At 38.4% G+C, this 18,183-nt stretch overlaps 3 protein-coding genes and 1 pseudogene across 3 annotated transcripts; all 4 read left to right on the plus strand.

Annotated features, from left to right (window-relative positions):
• The first annotated feature begins 1,158 nt into the window (after positions 1-1,158).
• On the plus strand, positions 1,159-2,291 carry LOC115810400 (toll-like receptor 4; annotated as a pseudogene).
• A 2,518-nt stretch (positions 2,292-4,809) lies between these two features.
• Positions 4,810-6,859, plus strand: LOC115810401 (toll-like receptor 4). Its single transcript, XM_030772330.1, has 2 exons — positions 4,810-5,015; positions 5,110-6,859. Exons 1-2 carry the CDS (start codon positions 4,810-4,812, stop codon positions 6,857-6,859), a joined length of 1,956 nt encoding a protein of 651 aa, XP_030628190.1.
• A 3,222-nt stretch (positions 6,860-10,081) lies between these two features.
• On the plus strand, positions 10,082-12,611 carry LOC115810402 (toll-like receptor 4). Its single transcript, XM_030772331.1, has 2 exons — positions 10,082-10,302; positions 10,397-12,611. The coding sequence occupies exons 1-2, from the start codon at positions 10,082-10,084 to the stop codon at positions 12,609-12,611; spliced, it is 2,436 nt and encodes an 811-aa protein (XP_030628191.1).
• Positions 12,612-14,264: 1,653 nt separating this feature from the next.
• Positions 14,265-17,902, plus strand: ftr14l (finTRIM family, member 14-like). The gene is made up of 6 exons (XM_030771944.1): positions 14,265-14,675; positions 14,953-15,048; positions 15,400-15,633; positions 15,724-15,883; positions 16,046-16,105; positions 17,382-17,902. Exons 1-6 carry the CDS (start codon positions 14,265-14,267, stop codon positions 17,900-17,902), a joined length of 1,482 nt encoding a protein of 493 aa, XP_030627804.1.
• Positions 17,903-18,183: the final 281 nt, after the last annotated feature.

The following is an 18,183-nucleotide window of genomic DNA, read 5'->3' on the forward strand; positions in this document are numbered from 1 at the left end:
TTCAACGTAATTCTGAATTCATATTTATTTCCATCCACAAATGTCATATCCAACATAAAGATGATGATGCTTCCAACAACGTAAGGAATCTTACAACTCTAATTCTCACTGGAAACCCCCGTGGTCTGCTCTCATTAGAGCTTTCTATTCACAGTTTGATGAATCTTCAGGAATTGAAAGTTGGAACAAATAGCATCCAGTTCATGACCATGCCACCATATATGATCAGCTTTGAGGATTTAAGATTACTGGACCTACATGCTAATAATATATAATTCATCAAAGCTGACCACACCTCTATGCACGTGAAATTGGGGGAAACCTTACACTGATACTATCGAGAAATCCCATATTGTACATAGAGTCAGGAGCATTGGACATATTTACCTCAGATCCTTAACTTTGCAGAAAATGCATCTGTTTCACTGTATGGTTAATGCAACTAAAATGACAATAAATTGAGTCTACTCCAAGAAACTGGGAGATGTTGCGAATCATCATTTTAAAGAGTTAGTAACAGGCTAGAATCAGTTAGCCAGTGTACTAGATACCCCACTGTCCCATCAGGACACTTTGGAAAACCTGGAAGTGACAGATAACAGGCAAGCAGCATTCAAATGGTTCACAGATATGCCTTTTCTCCACTATGTAGATCTGAGTAGAAATCAAATGACTAAGAAGATGCTTTTCAACACTGTTTGCAGACATCCCTCAGCTACGACACCTCAACTTGAGTTTAAATGCAGAAATTTGATTTTTTGTCAGGGCCTTTATTGGACTTCAGAACCTTGAGGTTTTAGATTTCCATAACAACTCAGAACAAATCAGAACAATAAGTGAATGTGCCATCTTTTAAAACTTTCAGCTGTTAAAATACCTAGATATTTCTTATTCAGGCACCATTTTCAGTAATTACAGGGCATTCTATGGTCTGGACAGTCTTAGAGTGCTCAAGGTTGCTGGAAACAGCTTCAGTGGGGAGACACAACATTATTTGTTTGCAAAGGTAACACAGAGTTTCTGGACATCTCAAACTGTCTCAAAATCCTCAAAATTTAGAGCATGACCTGGAGTTCTTTTAAAGGTTTCCATAAACTGAAATACTTATTTCTCCGTGGAAACAAATTAATGAATGGATTTTTCAAGTCTACAAATGATATGAAAGATTTATTTAGACAAAACCAAATAGACAGCATTCCACTAAACATTCTCCAAAATCTGACTATTCCTGCACCCAGACAAACTGTTAACCATCAGGAAGTACTGAAACAAAAACAAAACATATTTTGTCACTCATTGTCCCCATTTGACTTGGAAAACTGTGCACATACAAAGAAAGCTGCTGTAGTTGTAATAGTTGTTTCCCTGTTTGTTGTTCTGTCATTACTGTTGGTGTCAGTGTTGGTTCCAGTTTTATCTGCGTTACTCCAGACAGCAGGAATGTCCTTATGATGCCTTTGTGATCTACTCCAGCAAAGATGAAGCCTGGGTGATGGATGAGCTGGTGGAGAACCTGGAGAAAGGGGTTCCTCCCATTCAGCTGTGCCTCCACGTGCGAGATTTTGAAGTGGGAAAGTCCATCACTTCCAACATCATTGATGAGGGCATCATGGGAAGTCATAAGGTCATCGTGGTTGTGTCTCGACACTTCATCGACAGCGTGTGGTGTCGCTTTGAGTTTGAGGTGGCGCAGTCCTGGCTGGTGATGGAGGGCACTGCCAACATTATCATAATCATGTTGGAGGATGTAGAAGAGGAAAAGACCAAGAAGGTGTTTGGTCTTCATAAACACCTGAAGAAGAACACGTATCTAAAGTGGAGAGGAAACCCTTTGAGTGACATGAGGTTCTGGACTCGGCTCAGGAAGGCTGTTATTGCCCAAAAAACGAAAGTCACATGTATTTGCAAAGTGCAATTCTTGTTGTTATATTACATTTTGGTGAAATAATGTGATGGTTACGTGTCCCTTCATATTTTCTATTATTTCTTTATAACTGTGTTAAAGCATATCTTCTAAATAAAGCGAGACTCAAACACAAAAAAATCCTTTTTGGGTTTTATTTTTATCATTATGATTAGTAGTAGTGGTGGTAGTAGTCATATTAGTAGTATGATTATAATTATATTTATTGTTGTTGTTGTTTTTGTTGTTGTCATTGTTATTATCATTATTTGGTGGTACATCCTTTTGTGTCATTCTGTGGGGGATTCTGTGTTTTTCTGAAGGCAACAGTCCTTCCTCCACGGCGATAGAGGACTCTCCCAAAATCATTCAGTCTCTCACTGTTTGACAACCTATTATATTAGGAAATACTACCAGTAATTTACATGCTGCCATTCTTTTAAATCGTACTGACACTTCTGGTAAGTAGCTCAGTTTATATGTATACATTGACTGACAGGACTGGTCTGTCCGGCATTGTTTTAAAGATTTGAATTTTTAACGATGCTGTATGAAGGCAGCTTATTTTTAGTTTGGGTGGCTGTGTGTAATGGAAGTAATATGACGCATGGGATCTCCTCAGACCTCCTTTCACCATACATACATCCAGTGAGAATAATTATATGACAGTGGGCTATCACTTTCCATAGCTAAACATTTTAAATTAGTGTTTGTCTTTTAACCAGTGGTGATTTTTACCATAAAAGACTGCTATATTTCCTCTTTTGTCAGACTGTTCCTTAATTTTTCCTCATCAATGTTATAATTTTGGGTTTTGTGCTTTTGTTTACTTACTTACTGTCCAGTGTGTGCTGTTTCAAATTTGTGTTCCTTGACTGACTATTACTACCACCACCACCACTACTACTACTACTACTACTACTGCTACTACACATATTAATATTGCATTTATCTTACACAAGAGCTTATTTATGTACATTTGTGCATACAGTAGGTCTTCAGAGGTCTGATACATCCAACTGCAATTGGAATCACTTTGATTTAGATTTTTCATGTTTGTGTTATTTCAGTCATGAGGACTTGTTGCATTTATAACTTGATCCTCTAATCATTATTGTTACTCAGCAAAACCAATCTTTATGATTATTGTGACGTTACTTTTTAGATCAGCCTTTGTGAAACAATAGCAGTGTTAATCAAATATAAACACTAATACAGTATTCTAAGAGAATTATCAGAATATATTGTATGATAAAAAGCCACACGACTGACGTCGACATATGTATTGAGAAAGATGTGAGTACAATTGAGTATTCTTTTAGAATACAATAGGTTTCCTGTGATGTCTGGTAAATGGACAGATTTTCATACAGATGGGAAAAGGAAGTGAGAATTAAGTTCTCCACTCTGCAACGCTACTCAGATGTTCAAATTGTTTAGCTACTGAATTCAGTTCAGCTGACATGCATTCCTGCCCAATAGCACTGACAGTCATGCAACTACTACAGTTTACCCCATGTAAAAATGAAAACCATTCATGTGGACCACATGAGGACTTAACATATGTTTTGCTGATTGTCTGGAGATTCCAGTGCAGAACAGATGTAATGGATCACTTAATTTCCCCATTACCCTGAATTAATCAGTCTCTCACTGCCAGTCTCAAGTTTCCCAAAGATCAGGTGCCAAATTCATTCTGAATGTGAATGAGTTGAAAAATTCATCATTGTTGAATGTGACTGCCTACCGTGAGTATGGAACACATTTGCTTGTCACCTGGATGGCTGTTAGAATTTCAGAGGCACAGATAGGAAAAGAGGGCAGATTAATGTTTCCTAACGATGTTATACAAATGCATCCCTAACTCCACCAGCGCTAGCGTGTATATTCTTTACTTTGTGACATTCTTTGAATCAAAATATCTGACATTTTTGTCAATACTGACTTTTACATTTGCACAGTGGGATCATCAATAAATATCTTCACTATTTTTTGAATGGTTGTCTCATCATTGGAACATTTCCTCAATTTGGACAAAGTGTGAGACTTGGCACTGTTCCTCCTCATTCATTTGCCACCAACCTCGACGTTCCCAACCGCACCCATTTTGAATGTGATGATTGAAAAATTCATTGTTCTTTAAAATGACTGCTTACTATGGGTATGGAATACTTTTGTTTGTCACCTGGACAGCTGTTAAAATTTCAGAGGCACATATGGGACATCAGTGCAGAGAGGTGAGATGCTCTTTAAGCTTAAGCTTTCAGTTAGCAGTGATCTGTGAGAGTCATATTTGTCTACTTAATCTATGTTTTTATTTACGTTAGGAAACACAATAGCTTTTGCATGGTAATCATTTTTAATTTTCATGTACACGTACATTTATTCATTTAGCAGGCACTTTTATCCTAAGCAATTTCCAAGACAGGCATAAAGCAAACCAAGCAGATACCCGTTAAGGAGCTGTCTGTTGCGTAAATGGCACTGCTAAGTTCAGTATCAAACCAGGTAGAAATGCAAGAATCTTGAAGGAACGTAAGAGAGTGGACTGCAAATGGGTCCAAGGCCCCCACACTACAAACTATGGAGTGACTCCAACAAGTATCACAATTAAAGGCTAGGCAGTACCAGTCATAAAGGGAATGAAATCTATATCATAAAAATCCAGTGCACAGAAGACAGTATGAGCATAGATTTATAGTAGCAGTGAGGAAGTGCTGTGAAGTATGCATCATGGAATGATGAGTGGTGAATTGGAACATTGGAGTCATCAGGGCTGTGTGTAGGGGTTGAGCATAGAAGGATCAGTTATTCAGCGAATGTGGAGGTAAGGGTTTCACGGGAAAGGTGAGCCTTCAGTACGTTTAGCACCTTTAACCATTGTTTTGTAAAAATGTGAAATGAATATGACAAATCTGCATTATGATAATTTGATCTACCATCAGATTTCAGAGAACATTCACTACTCATGCTCAGGGAGAAATCTCTCTTCTATACCAAACCATTTTTCTCCCATGGTGGAGATTCTGGATCTCAGTTTTAATTTCCTCAGCTTTTTGAACAAGACTACAGTCCCTCTCTTCTCTAATCTGCAAGTCCTTGATCTGACAAGGTGAGCGATCATTGTTAACATATTCAAGATTTATTTCTTTTAATCATAACTTTCATTATTATTGAGAGTTCTTGTCACATTTTTCTTTCTACAGATGTCATATCCAACATATTGATGACGATGCGTTCCACAATGTAAGGAATCTAACAACTCTAATTCTTACTGGAAACCCCATCACTTATATGGGACCAAATGTCTTGAATGCACTGACCAAACTTCAAAGACTAGTTCTAGTGGACAGTGGTCTGCTCTCATTAGAGCTTCCTATTCATAGTTTGACGAATCTTCAGGAATTGAAAGTTGGAACAAATAACATCAAATCCATGGCCATGCCACCATATATGATCAGCTTTAAAGACTTCAGATTACTGGACCTACATGCCAATAATATATCATTCATCAAAGTTGACCACACCTCTGTGCTACGTGAAATTGGGAGAAACCTTACACTGATACTATCGAGAAATCCCATATTGTACATAGAGTCAGGAGCATTTGAAAACATTTACCTCAGAGAGCTCAAAATACTGGATGCATTTGTTTCATTTAATGCCACAAGGGACGGTCTCAAAACACTGGCTGGACTCAGTGTTGGCAGACTAGTGTTTGGGAACCACAGAGACACCAGAAAGATTAGGATACTTGACTTTTATTATCTAGATGCCCTTTGCTTTATCAAGTTCAAAGAAATATATTTTCTTCAAAGACATTTTGTGGGCCAAAGAATACATGTATTCCGCTGTATGGCTAATGCAACTAAAATCACAATAAAGCGATGTAAAATCTGGAACATGGAATACATTCCGTTCCATCAACTTAAAGAACTTGTACTAGACTCGACTTCATTAGATAGCATACCAGATATCCCACTTTCGCATCAACATACCTTGGAGAAATTGGTAGTGACAGATAACAGACTTGCATCATTTCACGGCTTTTCAGATATGCCTCTTCTCCAGTATGTAGATTTGAGTAGAAATGAAATGTCTATCATAGAATGCTGTTCAAAAAAGTTTAGAGGCACTCCTCAGCTACGACACCTCAACTTGAGTCTGAACACAGACATTAAACTACTGGGTGAAAATCCATTTTCAGGGCTTGAGACTCTTGAGGCATTGGATTTTCACCATTCTCATTTAAATGGAATAGGTCAATATTCACTGCTGAAGAACCTTCAGCAATTGACATATCTAGATATTTCTTTTTCAGGCATCTATTTCACTTACTACAAATCATTTGATGGTCTTGACAGTCTTAGAGTCCTCAAGATGGCAGGGAACAATTTGTTGGGAGAAATACTGCAGTATTTATTTGCAAATCTAACACAATTAGAGCTTCTGGACATCTCAAACTGTGGCACTGAGAGCATGATGTACAGCACTTTTAAAGATCTCCATCAACTGAAACATTTATTTCTAAGTGGAAACAAATTAATGACTTTGGATTTTTCAAGTCTGAAAGCGATAAGAAATGTTTATTTAGACAACAACCAAATCGCCAGCATTCCACTAAACGTTCTCCAAAATCGGCCAGAAAACCTGTCAGTGTTTGATCTATCCAACAACCCAATTGACTGTTCCTGCTCCCAGACAGATTTCATCTCATGGATTGTTAACCATCAACAAATACTGAAGCAACCTCAAAACATATTTTGTCACTCATTGTCCCAGACCCCAGTCACAAGAGTGATTGACTTTGACTTGGAAAACTGTGCATATAGAAAGAAAGCTGCTGTAATAGTCGTGTCCCTGTTTGTTATTATTTCATTACTGTTGGTGTCAGTGTTGACCTATAAGTTCCAGTTCTGGAACCGGCTCAGGAGGGCTATTTTTGCCCAAAAATGAAGATACATGTATTTTGAAATAGAGAGCCCATAGCAATTTTTCTCATAGCCTCTCAAAAGTTAAGGATCATCACATCTTCCATATTCTCAAATGTGCTGGGAAATTGTTATAGATCACTGGCTCTGACTTGCTAATTATACGAAGACTCAAACAAATAAAAAGTAGAGCAGGAGACTTCTTTTTTGGGGGATTTTGTTTGGGGGGGGGGGGTACAATTTTTTGTCTTAATCTGGAGAAGACACCTGCGTGGGTTTCCTCCGGGAGCTCCGGTTTCCTCCCACAGTCCAAAGACATGCAGGTTAGGTGAATTGGAGACACTAAATTGCCCTTAGGTATGAATGTGTGTGTGAGTGTGTTTGTCTGTGTGTCTGCCCTGCGATGGACTGGCGACCTGTCCAGGGTGTTTCCCCGCCTTTCGCCCTATGTGCGCTGGGATAGGCTCCAGCACCCCCCGCGACCCTAATCAGGATAAGCGGTTTAGATAATGAATGAATGAATGAATGGAGAAGACACTGGTTCATAAAATTCATAAAATTATGTTTCTCATTCTCTCAGTGCCAACAACAAGCTTCCCAAAGATCAGGTCCCAAACTCATTTGTATGTGATGGCTGAAAGTTGATTACTGTTTTATTTGACCCCCTGCTATGAGTATGGAATACTTTTGTTTGTCCACTGGATACCTGTCAGAATTTCAGAAGCAGAGACAGAGTATCACAGGGGTGAGATGCACCTGGGCTATAAATTAGTAATGATATGTGATATAGGTCATAAAATGTATTCACATGACTAGTGATTGTGCAATAACAAAATAGGGAATTTAGCTTCTTTATCCCTGTTGCTGTTTATACAAACAAACATTATATCTCCTGAACAGTGGTCTTTCATAATGCTATTAACATTGTTTTGAAAACTGAAACTGACCAAACTGGTATGGTGTGTTTCATCTCTTTTTAGAAAACATTCAGTATTCATGCTCAGGGAGAAATTTCACACTGGGGGAATCCTCTGAGCTACAGGAGGCTTCGGATTAATTTAGAATGGCCTTTATGGTCAAACACTAATTTGAGGTCATTGTTTTTTATCTTGTCTTTGGCCTTCTCTTACCAAAATCCATTCATTTGTTATCGTTCACAGGCTATGGTTACTTTTTATTAAACATATGACCGAAACCATAACCAGTTAAATTCATAAGCCAAGGCTAAACCTGGACCTTGTCTCTCTCTTATCTCTAGTTAGTTTAATGTCCAGGCCTGACTGTTCCTCACATTACCGCACGGTATACTGCACAGTCTTGCTCATTAAGAACATCACGATTCATGGCTTACCAATGAAGAAATCACTTCAACCTTCAAAGTCCTCTCACTGCAAGGAGTGTTTTTAAGGTGTGTTGGCATGTCTGATTCAATTTTGTCATGCAGCTGGTGCTGATTACAAAGCAGTTCAAGTATATTGCGTTGCTCCTTACTCTAAACCAGGCATACTATCTTGTTCCTAGGGCATTTGCCACATGTTTTTTGATGGTCAATTCAGATGCATGCCTTCCAACCCTGGGACTCTCCATTCTATTACATGTCTTTTCTGACAGTGTGTCAGTCATCCTCAAGAGGACTACAGGCTCTGTTAACCCCTTGAATACCTCGTCTGTTTGTATGAAGCCTCTTGGCCTGAGATAAAAGTAGACATTACTACCACTCTGTCAAGCAGTTTCCTAGCAACATTGAAGAAAGAAGGCTAATCTTAAGGTGCGATGAATATTTATATCTGCATTTTAATCCTTCTGCTGTTTCTCCTGATGTATTACTTAGTTTTACTCCAGATAATCTTATATGATTTGTATTGTATAGAGTGTGTGGTTTCATACATGAAAATAAATTGTATTTGTTCTGAGACATCTTCTCATGTCCCGGAGTCTGTAATGAGTTTAAAATGTGTACTCACTACAGATGACAAATCTTAAATTTAATGTGTGAATTGAAAACACGATTAACATTAACATGATTAATGTATGATTGATGACTGATCTCGACCAAAAATTTGGTCAAATTTTGTGATAATAAAAGATGGTTCTCTTTAATAAACAGTATCTGTAGTAGGTGCCATGTATGTTAAATAAAAGAAAATCTACCTCATACATTTTGTTGTCTTCAGTGACCTCTGAGGTCCACGATCAAGAAGAGTGGCTTGTCATGTTCAAAAAGGTCTTGTCTTACTAGCATAATCAACCAAATATTTGCTCGGAAAAGGGAATTATAAGCTTAATGCACTGTGGTACTAATAACATTTGGCCCAAAACTATGAGCAAGTGTTTGTGAGTATTGCAAAAGATGCCATACTGCCATGTACAGGAATATATAAGTACTGTATTTCTGTTTGTATAATGACGCTGACCTGGACAGTGCCCTTGGCAACACACTAGACATTAGTTGTCAAACCTGGCACACTCTTGTCAGTGCTTATTGGAAACATTATGCACCCATTAAAACTGGCATTTTGCTCACCGCTAAGACATTCATCAGTAACTAGTTCTGTAATTCACAGCCAACACAACCACTTTCCCATTGTTGTTGCTCCAAACTCCCTCTTGTGGATGATTAATCTCATGACATCCACATTAAACATAAACATCCATTTACATACATCTTAATGTAATGTAACTTTTCAGTTATTATTATGAAGCCATGTTTTTTGTTAGGAAAATATAATCAACTATCAAAGATGAACATTAATATTCTATTACAACGGTCAGAATGCATGATATAATAAAGCATCACATGACTGATGCGGGACTGACTTTCTGTCATTATACAATAGATTCCCTGTGTCATGTGGTGGACAGGTAAGGGAGAAGGAAGTGAAATTTGAGTTCTCTACTCAGCAACTGCATCAAAAGGTTTTGTTCGTGTTGAGCTGCTGAATTTATCAACTGAATCATTGTTAATATGCCTTCCCACTGTGAGTATGGAGTAATTTTGTTTGTCATCTGGACAGCTGTTAAAATTTCAGGGGCACAGATGGGATATCAATGCACAGAGGTCAGACATTTTTTAAATCCAAAGTATATATGATGATAGCAGTGATGTGTAATATTGTTCATCCAGTGTAATCATGCAGTGACTAATATAATGAATTTAACTTCTTCATCCATGTTGTTATTTACACAGTATAAGCACAATAACTGCATAATGATCATTTTTAATGTTTAAACTTTATTTTCTGAAAATATGAATATGAATCTGACAAAACTGTTGCTTTATGATAATTTGATAATTTGTCAGATTTCAGAGAACATTCACTACTCATGCTCAGGGAGAAATCTCTCTTCTATACCAAACCATTTTTCTCCTATGGTGGAGATTCTGGATCTCAGTTTTAATTTCCTCAGCTTTTTGAACAAGACTACAGTCCCTCTCTTCTCTAATCTGCAAGTCCTTGATCTGACAAGGTGAGCGAACGTTGTTAACATATTCAAGATTTATTTCTTTTAATCATAACTTTCATTATTATTGAGAGTTCTTGTCACATTTTTCTATCTACAGATGTCATATCCAACATATTGATGATGATGCGTTCCACAATGTAAGGAATCTAACAACTCTAATTCTTACTGGAAACCCCATTTCTTATACTGGACCAAATGTCTTGAACGCACTGACCAAACTTCAAAGACTAGTTCTAGTGGACATTGGTCTGCTCTCATTAGAACTTCCTATTCACAGTTTGATGAATCTTCAGGAATTGAAAGTTGGAACAAATAACATCAAATCCATGGCCATGCCACCATATATGATCAGCTTTAAAGATTTCAGATTACTGGACCTACATGCTAATAATATATCACTCATCAAAGCTGATCACACCTCTGTGCTACGTGAAATTGGGAGAAACATGACATTAATACTGTCAAGAAATCCCATATTGTGCATAGAGTCAGGAGCTTTTCAACATATCTACCTCAGAGAACTCAATATTCAGGGTGCCTTTGTTTCATTTAATGCGACAAGGAATGGTCTTAAATCACTCACCGGCCTCAATGTTGACAGACTAGTAATCGGAGACTTCAGAGACAAGAACAAGAGTTTCATTTTTGATGTCAATTTTTTAAGCAGTCTGAGCTCTATCGGTTTCCAGGAAATATATTATTATGTGAAAGAAAGGCCAGCCAAACCATTGCATTTGTTCGAGCACATGGTTAATGCCTCAAAAATAACAGTAAAGCATGCGTATATTCCATACCTGGAATACGTACCATATCGACAAATTAAAGAACTTTTCTTGGTAGACGACCATCTGTTCTTGAGTATAGAATTTTCACATCAACACACCATAGAGAAACTGGTCATAAGTAACAGTAAAGAACCAGTAATAATTTCTAAGTTCACTGACCTGCCCAAACTTCACTATGTAGATCTGAGTAAAAATCAAATTACGTTAAAAGAGTGTTGCAATACAATTTTCATAGAAATCCCACAACTTCGATTCCTGAACTTTAGTCTCAATGCAGAAATTCGTCTTGCACTAACTTCATTTTCAGGGCTTAATAATCTTGAAGTCTTAGATTTTCACTACACAAAAGTTGCTGGCATTGGTAATTTCGCAGTTCTGGCAAACCTCAAGCTTTTGCGTTATTTAGATATTTCTTATTCCAGCATCACCTTTACGTGCTACATGTCATTCTATGGTCTGGACAGTCTTAGAGTACTCAAGGTTGCTGGAAACAGCTTCAAGTTGGGCACATCGCAATATTTATTTGCAAATCTAACACAATTAGAGCTTCTGGACATCTCAAACTGTGGCATTGAGAGCATGATGTACAGCACTTTTAAAGATCTCCATCAACTGAAACATTTATTTCTAAGTGGAAACAAATTAATGACTTTGGATTTTTCAAGTCTGAAAGCAATAAGAAATGTTTATGTAGACAACAATCAGATCGCCAGCATTCCACTAAACGTTCTCCAAAATCGGCCTGAAAACCTGTCAGTGTTTGATCTATCCAACAACCCAATTGACTGTTCCTGCTCCCAGACAGATTTCATCTCATGGATTGTTAACCATCAACAAATACTGAAGCAACCTCAAAACATATTTTGTCACTCATTGTCCCGGACCCCAGTCACAAGAGTGATTGACTTTGACTTGGAAAACTGTGCATATAGAAAGAAAGCTGCTGTAGTTGTAATAGTTGTGTCCCTGTTTGTTGTTCTGTCATTACTGTTGGTGTCAGTGTTGACCTATAAGTTCCAGTTTTATCTGCGTTACTGTTGCATATTGCTGAGAGGATACAGGGCCTCCAGACAGCAGGAATGTCCTTATGATGCCTTTGTGATCTACTCCAGCAAAGATGAAGCCTGGGTGATGGATGAGCTGGTGGAGAACCTGGAGAAAGGGGTTCCTCCCATTCAGCTGTGCCTCCACGTGCGAGATTTTGAAGTGGGAAAGTCCATCACCTCCAACATCATTGATGAGGGCATCATGGGAAGTCATAAGGTCATCGTGGTTGTGTCTCGACACTTCATCGACAGCGTGTGGTGTCGCTTTGAGTTTGAGGTGGCGCAGTCCTGGCTGGTGATGGAGGGCACTGCCAACATTATCATAATCATGTTGGAGGATGTAGAAGAGGAAAAGACCAAGAAGGTGTTTGGTCTTCATAAACACCTGAAGAAGAACACGTATCTAAAGTGGAGAGGAAATCCTTTGAGTGACATGAGGTTCTGGATTCGGCTCAGGAGGGCTGTTATTGCCAAGAAATGATGTATGTTATTGTAATTGATGGTTTTCAAACATTCATAAGATAAATCTACGTAGTTTAAATACAATAGATATTTTTGCAACAAGCGTGATGTATGGTTGAGAGACATGGTGGAATTTAACTGGTAAATTTTCATTCTTGCCTGTTCAAAACTGTTTTCACTGGTTCAGTTGGTTGAGGTGACCATGTCAGCCAAGCCTGTAAAATAGCGTGGAATCCATATATCCAAATGCAATTGACGCAGAAATGATAAAGTCGAGGTTATTCCACTAAGAGGTGAATGTGTGTCCATTGTCCATGTAGAATTTTGGACTGTTCTGGGAGGTGCTGCTACATGTTGTATCAGACTATGAGATCTATTTATATCAATTTTTGTTTTGATCATAAAGAATTTGTGAAATATATTACATTCTGTTGATCTACATTCTCTGTTGTTGCTTGTTTTGTAAATGTATTTGAATGTAATTAAAGATGTTTCTGATTTTTTCTATACAAGCATTACAAATGTAATTAAAAAAATGTATTTAAAAGATCTAGCTTATTTATTCTGAGAATTGTTGCTTCTGATATCTAAAGAGCTACTTTTTGAAATATGAATTCAAATATTTGAACATACAACTTTTTTTAAATAGTAGTCTCCTGCCATAAAGTACATTTAAAACCATATTTTTCCAGGTCTGCCACAACGATATATTTTACATAAGACCAACTTAACATTCCCGATATTTCTAGAGGCAACATGATATGACATTTTATATATATCAGTAACATACCATGTATAACTTACTAAGTAGAAATTAACACATATTGTGTTACGACCTATGCAAGTCAGTTCATTAAGCATTTGCTCTGGAGTACCTACAAGTCTGTGAAAACCACTATATACAATTTCCCTTTTTTTTTATTACGGTCACCAAATAAATGGTTTGAACTTGCAGTTAAACATGATTTTCATTATGTTATAAAATGTGCACAAGCACCTGCAATACCTGAAATAAGCTTGATTAGTACACCCGTTAGGAAGAGGGTGCCAAACCAAGCAAATAGAACCATGAAAACAAGCCAGAAAATAGAAACCAGCCAGTAAAACATGAAATGGAACCAACATTTCCTTTGTCTGGATAGGTAATAATGGTATAGTCACAGAGATAGGATCTTGTTTGTCTGGGGTTGTAGCATGTGAAATTTCTGTGGATATAGTCAAATGATTCTAAGAAGTTGCTTCCTCAAGCCACACAGTTAAGGAGATACATTTAATCATTGAAGTATCTGCGTGTAAACAAAACTGCTCTTCTGATTGATGAATTCCTACTGAAATTAATCGTTCCTCTTGTTTCCGTTAAAATCGTTCACTGCTAATAAAATATGTTGGTATGAGTTTCATATTTAAAACCACACACTTTGAGATTACAACAACCAAGTTACCTTAAGAAGGAAAACATTGACACCTGCGTGATGTTCCCTTCTCCATTCTTGCATCAGGCCTCCCTGCCGTCATGTGTGCCACACCTTCTATTAACCCAACCAGGTATACTGGTTTGTCCCATAGTTCTCACATTGCTCACATTCCCTTAATAAAGTCAGGAGCAAACAGTTTCACTGAAACCAGACCTGCCTGAGAGTACCTTACTATCTGTTCGTTCCAACACTGTAAAATGTCTCGTAGCACTGTTACAGACCAGGACCGCTACAGCACACTGGGAAAATCGCGGCGCTCTGCAGCATATGGCCGGTATACCTCCAGACCAAGCAGCCAGAACAGTAACAGGGATGTGCTGTGTGATTTCTGCATGACCAAGAAGATGAGGGCAGTGAAGTCCTGTCTCACCTGCCTTACCTCATTCTGTGAGACTCACCTACAGTCGCATTATGAATACCCAGCGCTCATGAAGCACAAACTGGTGACGGCGACTGGACAATTGCGAGAGAAGATCTGTGCCGAGCATGACAAGCTACTGGAGGTTTTTTGCCGCACTGACCAGTCATGTGTCTGTGTTTTGTGTATTATGGAAGAACACAAAAAACATGACATAGTTTCAGCTGCAGCAGAAAGGACAGAGAAGCAGGTGAGAGTCAGTCATAATCTATGAAGATACTTTATATTTGCTATAAAGATCCGTGATCAAACAAGAGAGTTACTGGTTAACGGACCAGCAAACATGACTGTAACAAATAATGCATTTTCCATTTTTCATTGTTCAGTGATTCTAAAGTGCTCTTATTAATGCTGATCTAGCATGAATTGAGCTGATGATATTGATCTTTAATGTTAGTTTTTCTGTATTTGAATGTTGACATCTAACACTGATGTGGGAGTAAGTCATGTGCTCCTTTTCTCTACAGAAACAGCTTGGAGCAAAACTGACGGCATCACAACAGAGGATTGATGAGAGAGTGAAAAAGTGGCAGGAAATGAGACAGGCACTGGAGTCTGTTAAGGTCAGCATATGATTGCCATTATATTAAAAAAAAAAATTTAAAACTTTTGTAAAAAAATTTTAAAAATGTAGGGAGCTGTGTCTGTTCACCAAAATACATTATTATCTTCTCTGTTAAGCTTATACAAAACGGTGTGCTGGCAGTGTGAGAGATGACAGATTTATGTAACGAACAAAAAAAAAAAAGACAATAGCTTGTCCTTGCATAAATATACATTCAGCAGTAGAAGAGTCAAGCTGTGGTTAGGTGTAGGAACAGTCAAGGGCTGGTCAGGTGTAATGTCAAGTCCAGGACAGACACATATCGGGTAAGCATAAGCTGACCGCTCTGTGTCTGTCTACCCTTTTGTAGCATTCTGCACAGGTAGTGTTGGAAGAGAACGAACGGATCTTCAAAGAGTTGCTGAACGCCGTAGAACGTCGCTATGCGGAGGTAAGGGGGCTGGTCCGAGCTCAGGAGGCGGCGTTGGTGACACGGGCCGAGACCCATCTAGACCGTCTGGAGGAAGAGATCACCCTCCTCAGAAAGAAACACAGTGACTTGGAGCAGCTGTCCCACTCTGACGACCACATCCACTTCCTGCAGGTAAAACCAGTCCTTCCACTGGCGGTGGAGTTTATCTCTTCAGTGTAAGTTGCCAGCCCTTATGATTATTGTTTCTTTATTTTTTCACAGAGTTGGCAGTCTTTGTCTAGTCCCTCAGGATATGAAGATCTAGCCAAAGTCTCTGTGGCTCCAAACCACTCATTTGATCTGGCAAAGAAAGCCATCGCTGAATTCAAAGTACAGTTAGAGGAAGTGAGCAAGGGAGAAATACAAAAAATATCAACAGCCAGTAAGTAACATTTGACTATTACATCAGCATAAACCTCCCTCGACAAACAGCATACCCGTGTACAGTACATGTAAATATTTGGCCTTAAATGTCAAACTTAAATATTTAATCTTAAATTCTGAATTGATTTGACCCCTTTTTATAACGCATTTTTTTCTACAGTAAAGGAAGTTCACATTCTGCAGAACGTGGAGCCGAAGACAAGGGAGGACTTCTTAGAATGTAAGTTTCTCTGTTAACCTTTAAACACACTATGAATGAATAACCTCAACACAGAGACATGTGCAGACATCCGTTAGCTCCATTTAAAGAGCCTTAGAGTGATGTCAAAAGCCGCTGGATGAATCTGCAAAACAGGTTTTCTGAGGTCACATGCCATTCTTCTTGCATGTTTTACTTCATGAACTTGCCTCTCCATACATTCCTGAAAATGGAAAACTACTGAGGCTAGTTAGTGATGACAGAAGAGATTTTAAAATGAAATAAAAATAAAAATAAAAAAAATATACATAAAGTCAGCAGGATTTTTATAAGTGCTCCTAATAAGATGGATGTTTATTTTCAACATTTATTTATTTATTTTGAGAATATGTTGCTGATGTGTTTCATCACAAAGCCACTTGGCCTGGGAAGGTACAAAGATGAATGACCACTTCCTCATTAAATTCACTAGGAGTGGTTCTCCTTCATACTGTCTCCTGACTTTTTTATGTTTGCTGTAAGAACCTTGTGGTAGTATGAAATGAATGAACAAGCCTACAAGCAAGCCTCCTTCATTATCAGCGATGTATCACTTTTACTTGCTTAACCACTACGGGGGAATACGCCTCACCCATATTATCAAGTTAGAAGAAGAACGACCATTTCCTACATTGTTTAGCAGTCTGTAGTTGCTCTTACACTTCACATCAACATTCAATGACAAATTTCTGTTAAATCTGGGATATTTTGCTCTGCCCTGAAAGCATTACAAGCTATAAGCTATAAGATCCCGTTGTATAAATTCAAACAAGTTCGAACTTAAATTTCTTTTTAAACACCTTTATTTGAGAGACATTGCGGCACAGAAACATCCCTGTGTTCAACTACTGAACTCCAGTCTTAATGCCTAATATACAATAAAATTGTTTCATTGACACAAATTAATTTACATGCCTGGGCAGTGTAGCCAGATAAAACTGAAACGTAGTAAGCATGACGTGTCATTGTCAGCAAGAATATCATATGATCATACAAAATACATAACGCTCAAAATTTTCGATATCTGCTATTAATACCTGAATAAACCCTCACTTCCTACATTTTAAGCCAATAGGGGACTCCATTGAGTACCATGTAACTTAATATGATTAATTATGTAGAAAACTGGAAGATGGCACTTTTCCTAATGACAAAACTCTGCATCACAGTTCACAGACAGATATCATTCGGTAGATCAGTGTCTGTTTACAGATGAACTATGAGTCTGTCATTGAGCTCAGTTCTTTCTGCTGTTTAGATTTCTGTCAGCTCTCGTTGGACCCCACCACAGCCCACCCCAGCCTGCACATATCTGAGGGTGACACCGTGGCACGTATGAGGAATGACCCCAAGCCGTACCCCAATCACCCTAACCGATTCGACCACTGGCAGCAGGTACTCTGCAGAGAGGGCCTGTCTGGTAGTCGCTGTTACTGGGAGGTGGACTGGACAGGTACAGAGGTAGACATTGCGGTGACCTACAAGGATATTAGCAGGAAGGGAAACAGCAACACCTGCAGCTTTGGTTGGAATGATAAATCCTGGAGTTTGTACTGTTCTGAGTCCAAATACTCGTTCTCCCATAATAGCAAGAGCACCACTCTCGCACTGCCCAAGTCGTCTCGGATAGGAGTGTATTTAGATCATCGGGCAGGGACACTGGCATTTTACAGTGTGTCTGACACCATGACTCTCTTACATAGAATTCAGACCACATTCACTGAAGCACTGTACCCTGGCTTTGGAATCTGGGGATACGGAACCACTGTTCACCTGTAAAATATGCCATAAAGAATTAGCTTCTTTATTGGAAGGCAGCTTTAGATAGCACACTGGCAAGACTTTGAACCCTATTTATTTTTCACTTCTTTTTTTTTGGATTTTGATTAAACCAGATGTAGTGATGGTGTTTATTTTTCCTTTTTTCCCAAGAAGTTTTCCCCTCCTTTAGTCATATTTCTGTTGAATATACTTTTTTTGAGGGGGGGGGGGGGCGGGGCAGAGTTGTAGGTGAAGTAAATACTGCCACTAGATGGCAATAATACTGAATTCTGTGAGCT

This window comes from Chanos chanos, chromosome 4 (assembly GCF_902362185.1).
Source record: "Chanos chanos chromosome 4, fChaCha1.1, whole genome shotgun sequence".
NCBI classification, from domain to species: Eukaryota; Metazoa; Chordata; class Actinopteri; order Gonorynchiformes; family Chanidae; genus Chanos; species Chanos chanos.